This window comes from Sycon ciliatum, chromosome 3, assembly GCF_964019385.1.
Source record: "Sycon ciliatum chromosome 3, ocSycCili1.1, whole genome shotgun sequence".
Lineage (NCBI taxonomy): Eukaryota > Metazoa > Porifera > Calcarea > Leucosolenida > Sycettidae > Sycon > Sycon ciliatum.
This window is the reverse complement of record NC_088645.1, coordinates 16,159,600-16,167,597: the sequence shown is the minus strand read 5'-3', so window position 1 is coordinate 16,167,597 and position 7,998 is coordinate 16,159,600. Positions and strand designations below refer to the sequence as shown.

At 47.1% G+C, this 7,998-nt stretch overlaps 1 protein-coding gene across 1 annotated transcript in view; it reads left to right on the top strand.

The window, feature by feature from the left end:
- The first annotated feature begins 323 nt into the window (after positions 1–323).
- LOC135811561 (uncharacterized) overlaps positions 324–7,998 on the top strand; it is a 21,742-nt gene continuing 14,067 nt past the window's right edge. Inside the window, exons 1-4 of the mRNA XM_065324792.1 lie at positions 324–599; positions 3,512–3,670; positions 5,713–6,025; positions 7,575–7,681. Of these exons, the coding sequence (XP_065180864.1) occupies positions 3,652–3,670; positions 5,713–6,025; positions 7,575–7,681 (439 nt within the window). The 5' untranslated portion in view covers positions 324–599; positions 3,512–3,651. The remainder of the gene's footprint in view (positions 600–3,511; positions 3,671–5,712; positions 6,026–7,574; positions 7,682–7,998) is intronic.

The following is a 7,998-nucleotide window of genomic DNA, read 5'->3' as shown; positions in this document are numbered from 1 at the left end:
GACATGCATAGCGTACTACATGTAGCGACAGTGGCGTGAACATAAAAAAAAACCAGACAAGTAAAGACTTAGCAGTACTACTAGCCATGCCAGTAGCACTGCATGCAGTGCGGTGTAGAACAGGGACAGCACCGTGGCAGTACTACTGAGTAGTAGGTCCGTCTGGGGCTGAGCGGCGCGCTCGGCGGCAAGCCATCACCACTGACTGACTGTCACTGATAGTGATAGTGATAGTGAGGATCTGGCATTCTGGGTCACTGGCACTGGACACACGCCGTCACACGGCCTGCATCAGCTAGCTCACTACATGACTGTATGTTTGTAGTATTGACTCTTGCCTGTCTTGGCTTGAGTTGTCGTGCTTCCTTCCTTGCACTGCCAAAGATAGTACATGCGCTATTTTATGTACGTCATCTGGAGAGGTGTGTTTCCTGTTGCTCCTGTACTCTGGACTAGTTTTGCAATTCAGTGTTGTAGAGGTGAGGTGAACTTGAACGGATTGACTATTCAGTCGTTGTCTGCGTAGCTCGCTAGCTTTGCGAGCGGCGTGCTGGAGAAGGTGAATGAAATAGCTGTGTGCAATCTGATTTCCTGAATGAGTAAGTCAAAATTTGTTTGTTTGCTGAATCCCACTTGCTTGCCTCCATGGTCGTACGTAGATTATCTATTCTGTTCTGTGCAGTTGTTGAATGTTACTCCGACATATTTGTGCTACATTTGCTCTGTAATGATTTTCGAACAGAAATCTCATCGTAGGAGCTGTATGACTGTGTTTGAAATGGCTGGACGGAATGTACTGTAAAGTGACGTTATTTTATTAGTAATAGTGTCTGCATGCACTGCTGATGTGGCACTGTACGACTGTCGGCCTGAGCCTCCCATAGAATTAGTTCATTTGCTACTGGTATTGTGAGAGCATTCAAGGGTAAAGCAAAGCCTATCACTATCAAGGCCTCAAACTGATTGTATACGTCTTTTGAGTATTGGCGAGTGTCCTAGTAACTGTTAGTCGGTAGAAACATTTTCATGATCGCAGCCTCTAATACAGTCATATAGTAACATGGGTAGTCATTACCGGTTTCTACATGCATGGTCTATGCATCGCCATAGTACATGCATGGTCTATGCATCGCCATAGTGCATGCATGGTCTATGCATCGACATAGTGCATGCATGGTCTATGCATCGACATAGTGCATGCATGGTCTATGCATCGACATAGTGCATGCATGAACTATGAACATCACCATACTAGTAGTAGTAGTAGTGCATGCTTGGGGTGTCTATGCGCATTACCATACTACATGCCTGGTCTAAGCGGAGTGCTCAGAATAGAGTGCCTTGCCAGGGCTGAGGGTGACTAGCCTATTTAGATGTACTATGTGTCACGGCGGCTCCCAATGGATCTATGTGATAATACACAATGGGGGAACGAGTATAATACGTTAGAACTTCGTTTTGCTACGGATTCAAGATCTGCTCTGCAACCATTAAAAATGGTGATGGTGATGGCTTTAGCAGTGGCGGATCCAGGACTTGGCCGAAGAGGGGGCCCAAGGTATCCCCCCCCCCCCCCCCAAAACAAAACAACAAATACAACAACAACAAAGTCCTGAAGTTGTGAAGAGCTGTTGTATTTAGGGTCCGGCGGATGTTCTTCTGAAAAATTGGCAGAATTCTGTACTTTTTCTGGTAAGTTTCATGGATGTTTGGTATGTGGATACAAAAATGGAGCAGAATTCGAGGAATTGCCCGCCATAAGGTTTGTATGGTTCTGCCAATTTCACTGCTTTTCGAGCAGAATATGCCACCTTTTCGAGCAGAATCCGCCGGTCCCTAGTTTTATTCCATTCTCACGACATTTCAAACTGCACTGGAACATTTCCACTCGACAGCGGCCGCGACGGACCTTTGGACGGCTCTCCAACGCGAGCTCTCTTATCTAACGGTCCACTGAAGAACGACCTGGTGTCAGACCCTTTCCTCTTCATCTCATATCTGAAGGTAACCCGTTGGCTACAAGCGAAGTAGAAAGCTAGAGAGCGTTTACTTGTAGTTTCTGACAAGTGAAAAAGAGAAAATGAAGGACGAAGTCGACAGCAACGTGCACCATACAGGACTTCAGCCCAACGCGATCGCTGCACTATGTACAGGTGTACCAGGCCCTGCATTTTTGGCACGTTTTTCACATGTTTGAAGTGCGGCCGTGTCCTCAGGTCGCAGTGCGTACAGTAGTTGTACACCGCGGTGCACAGCGCGCTGACTAGTACTAGTAGTAGTACAGACTCAGTGCGTGACACCATGTACGCGGAGTGACCGGACATGTATAAAAGTACCCAGCACGCGTGACCCACTTGACACGCCAAGTCATTTGAGCGCTCATTCTACAGTCTACTGTAATCCTAGACCAAGGTCGAAATTTTCAAAGGGGGGGCCCAGGCCCCCTGCCCCCCCCCCCCCCCCCTGGATCCGCCACTGTTTAGTGATGAAAATTCTTTATCATTTGGGGGCAGACCCCGAGCAAATACTTGTATCACTGCTGCTTCTCTCTTGGGACGATATCAGCTGGAACAAGATCTGTCTTCGTGGAAGACGACACAGCTGAATAAAACATGGTTCAAAAGAAGTAAATTCTGGAGTGTTGAAAATGCTTGAAATGTTTGCTGTGAGGCACAAATGAGTTGTGTAGTCATGAAATACCAAAGTTTCAAGGTCGATTTGGCTCCGCTAATAACTTGTGTTTTGACTAAACTACACTAAGTTATGGATTCACCCAGGCCTAATCCCTGTAGTAGAGTGAGACTTTGCTCAAGTGGACATGTTTGCTTTCCACAATGACTGTGAAACAGTTCACCCTGTAATCGATGTGTTTCCTATAAATGTGTTGCTACGAATGCCTGACTGGCTGTTATTGTAACTGGTTATTAGGGCATGGGATAAGTAAGGATGTCTGACTGGCTGTTATTGTTACTGGATAAGGGCATGGGATAAGTAAGGATGTCTGACTGGCTGTTATTGTAACTGGATAAGGGCATGGGATAAGTAAGGCCTCACAGTTTTCTGAGATACAGTACAGTGATTGATAAATTGCAGACTCATCCTTAACTACACTGCCGGCCCGCCATGGTATTTTCGTGTAACTATGGCGTGCACCCACATGAGTCGATATTCCAGTGACCCATACGTATAGAGTATAGCGCAAGGGGAGATTCTTGAAACAATAGTGAACGCAACCCATGTATCAATGGCCATAGTTCTTTGTTCATGTATCTAGCAATTCGGCCAATGCAGGCAAGGGTGTTCCTGGGGACAGAGCATCATCCAGGGAATGATGTCTGCACAATTCATGTATGTGCGGTCAACTCACTCTGTCTGTCTCTCTCTCTCTCTCTCTCTCTCTCTCTCTCTCTCTCTCTCTCTCTCTCTCTCTCTCTCTGTGACCTAAAGCATATCTTCTTGTTTGGTTCTGCCCATTGAAATTCAGTAGGTTTGCCTTCTTTTTGTTCTTCAGAGGAAGAGAAAGGAACTGAGCTGTCCATTACTTGTGACAGCTTGCACCATGCCAGGTACTATGTAATCGGTATGCATAATACCATGCCACACTGATTACGTTGAGACGCCAGCACATTGCAAGACACCAAGGCTGACGGAATGAGCACCGTTAGCTCAGGTAAGACCAGCAAGACCATGAGTTCTGATGTTAGAATGCCAGCATACTCACTGAGTGCGTTCGATTATGCACGCGAATCGATTCACGAATCGATTCGCGCTATTCACATCACCCCATGTGAATAGGGTGTATGGATTCCGAATCGATTCCAGGGCTTATGACATGAAAATCAAACGACTTGAATCGATTCAAGTGCATAATCGAACGCAGCCACTGAATGCCCATGAAAAGCATGTGTTCAGATGATGTGGTTGCTAGTTTTAAAACATGCATGGGTATGGACATGCTAAGGTAACAGTTATTTGGCACATACCCTGGTATGGCCATACTGAGCTATTTTGCTAGAATACTTGTAGAGAGAACTGTGTGGTGTCAATAGTGTATAACTTGTGGTGTTTAGCATGATGAAGTTGTTTGCTCCCACCCTGGAGCTCGCGCTTTTCCCGCTGACCTGGCTTGGTGCTTTCTTGAAGGTTTGCCGAGTGGAAGGTTCGATGAGCTTCTCGTGTGCTCTGGATGGCAGGCGTGAGTCAGTCAAGTGCCAAGTCGGGGGGAGGGGGAAGCGTGGGCTCCTGGGTTGGAGGAAACAACTTCGTTGTACAATAATTGCCTAGGTCGCTACATGTACCACTATTCCGTAGTGTTTAGCATTGAGGACTTTATAAGCAATGTAGCTGGGTGATATTCGGAGAGGGCATTTGACATAAATTAATAAAATAAAATAAATCACGGTTCGCATGAGACTCGGCTAGAAGCCGAGTTTTCCGCATCCGCCGTGGGAACGCCACCACCCTCTAGGATCAAGGCTGGATTTGACATGTGATGCCAGTATTTTCTAGTGTTGAAACGAGCGTATCTATAACAAACGAGCGATCAGTTCCACTAACGAGCAAGCTATCGAGCGAGCTAACGAGTTTCATTGATGTGGCAAATATGATTTTTTGAATAAAAAATTTTCTAAGTTCGATTTTTTCAGCTGGTTCAAATTATCACCGCCGGCACGCTGGCATTTGGGGTTGCTGCTGCTTCACTTCGGACTGCTGTTTGGTGTCGAGATGTCTTTTCAGCGCCGTCGTCGAGTAGCCTTTGTAAGAATAGACCGCTTTGCAAAGATTGCAAGTAGCCCTGGGCTTCGCTGCATCGCGGGAGAAAACTTCCAAACGACTGAGCGTAACTTTCACTCGAATGCAGAGGTCACCGAAGCATATCCTGCGACAGGTCAGCAGATGCGGAACAAGACATCACTAGAGTCCACCAAAGCTGCAACGACAACTGAAACAACTCAAGTGTCGTGCAGGCATACAGTCACTGTAACTGCGAGTGATTTTCACTTTGCGCGGGACTGGACTCTCGATCGACCATGGAGTCGTAAAATATTTTACAACTCTCCGGTCGACATGTACTGCCATGTGTACGGAGTACGGTGTACGGTGTTCGTTAGTGCAAACGAGCTGGCCGCACAAACGAGCCGAGTTTCTGGCGAGCGACTAACGAGTATCTGGTGAGATCATTTCAACACTAGTATTTTCAATGGCTTCTGTTACCATGGACAAAGCGAGGACCATGGCTCAGGAAGGGTGCTTATTGAGAGCACTATCGGCTAGCCAGAGGGAATGATAATTGTAGAAGTATTGCCGGTGAGGTTTACAAATATCTACGGCCATCTCGTCCTACCCTTTTGAGCTGCTAATCCAAGCATGAAAGTATTCAGTCACTGTGACCTTATGAACATATTACTATATAATACATATGATGTCTCTCTCTCTCTCTCTCTCTCTCTCTCTCTCTCTCTCTCTCTCTCTCTCTCTCTCTCTCTTCTCTCTCTCTCTCTCTCTCTCTCTCTCTCTCTCTCTCTCTCTCTCTCTCTCTCTCTCTCTCTCTCTCTCTCTCTCTCTCTCTCTCTCTCTCTCTCTCTCTGTCTTGGTTCAGGTGAAGTCTAGTTAGACGATGATATGAACTACATGTTGGCCAATATGTGCTGAGTTCATGAGGTGCCATGCACTGTCACAGCTCTTTCTTTTCTATATTGTTATGCTGCTCAGTTGACGAATCCTGTGATGGTGCTTTCCATGGAATGCCCGGGTCTGAGGGCACGTACCCGCCAGTACCAATAGCTCACAGTACAGGATTACATAGCACTGCACCAAGGACAAGACCACAGCAAGTACATACAGCGGGTACTGATGCATCACAGGGAGCTGCACGTACCCGACCATCCAGTGTGGCCATGATGACGGAGGAGAGTGGCAGGGAGTCACCGGGAAAGGCTGATCAATCTCACTGGGAAGGTGTAGCACCGCCAAGACCTGCACATATGCCTGTGCAGTGTTCGGAAGAAAAACCTAACATTCCCGGGTAAGAGAGCACTGCTGTTCCCGGTAACAACTCCAACTTATTTACTGTTCGATGTTGCGGTCTTAGAAGACCATCAACATTAGGAAAAGAAAGAAGGGTATTTATGCCCGCCAGAAATATCCGTTATACAGCATGTACGCGGCTTGCACACGCCAAATAGAAAACATGCATGAAAAGAGGAAAATAGATACAGAGAACGTTATGCAGTGGACTCCTGATAAAACGAACACCAGTGTGCGGGAGAACAGAGATGCAATCGTGCCCTACAAGCAACACGTCATGACTGTCATGTGACCCATGACAGTGTGAGTGAAATTGGGTATCACTCTGCCCTACAAGATTTTTTTAAACAAAACCGGTTCACCACCAAGGGTCAATTTTGTATGGGTTCAAACAGGGACATGGACAATGGTTCGCTATATCACTGAATTCGCTATATGCGAGTGTGTTATAAGTGGAGTCGGCTATATGTACAAACAAAAAATCTGCAGCTCATTAGCTCAGCTTCATGAAGGAGCTGTAGCATCATAATATGGTGTATTCCAATTTTAGTACGGCGACTTGCATAATTATGTGCTTAGCCGCTGCTGAGATTTATTGCTTGCTTGGTATCTCGTATAATCTGCCTCTCTGAGCTTCCTCGCTCTGTTGCACTTTCGCTGTAAGACCACCCAAGCACTGTGTTGTCCCTGTACTTGTACTTGTACTTGTTGCTCATTACCAAAACTGGTCACGTGGGTCTCCCCGGGAGAGGGGAGAGACTCAAAAGGAATCTTGGAAAGATGACTCAATTGGCTATTGAACCGCCCAACGGCTGACACCCCTTGAAATCCCCAAAACTCTGGGTGGACTTGAAAATGATCCCACTATGGGCTCACCACACCTCAGTAAGTGGGTGAGGACAAGGTGCAGAAAAGGATTGACGGCATCAGGGTACCTGTCGAGGGATCCAACTGCAGTCACCGCTGCCCCAGTCCCTGTACAACCACCCAGGCACTGCGCCGTCCCTGTGCATCAACCCAGGCACTGCGCCGTCCCTGTGCATCAACCCGGGCACTGAACTATCCCTGTACAACCACCCAGGCACTGCACTATCCCTGTATACCCACCCAGGCACTGTGGTGTCCCTGTATATCCACGCAGGCATTGCTCAGAGCTGTCTTTAGTCGTGATAGTTTCCCAACACACACTTGGTCCTGAAAGGAAGCTGCAGAGAGCATCCGAATGCATCATGTCCTGACTTGCCCACCGGAATGACCGGGTTCAATCCAGAACTCACTCACTGTTCTATCTTGCTAAGTAGGACTGTGCATATGGAAAAATGTTTGAGGTTATTCTGCATGCAGGTTGTGTATAACACTGCACCTGAACAAGATGTATAACATTTCCATGTCAACCATTCCTTTCCAAAATTCCAGGCCACAAACTCACAATGCTTGTTCACGTTTTTCAGGCATAGCAGATCTAACACAGAAAGTTTAAATGGCAAGTACTCAGTAACATGTTGTTTTCTGTGTTTGTTGTTGTGCATGTTATGTTCTCTATTCAGAGCTAGCATGGTTGCTGATTCTGTTCATCAAGCTGAGCTGTATCAGAAACCGTTCACTGTGATGAATCCGAATGTGAAAGTACAGCCCCAAGACGTACATGTACATGGTATGTAGAATGCGATAATTGGTTTCTGATCAGTTACACTGTCGATGTCTCTGTTTGTCATGTCTTCATGCGTGTGTGTGTGTGGGGTATGTATGGTGTGTGTGTGTGGGGGGGGGGGTATGTATGGTGTGTGTGTGGGGGGGGGGGGGTATGTATGGGTGTGTGTGGGGGGGGGGGGGTATGTATGGTGTGTGTATGGTGGTGGGGGGGTATGTATGGTGTGTGGGGGGGGGGGGGGCGGAGGGCACGTGGGCATGCACACATCTGACGTTTTTTCCATGCCTTTGGCTGGGCGAAAGTGGCCTTGCTGCCGAGTT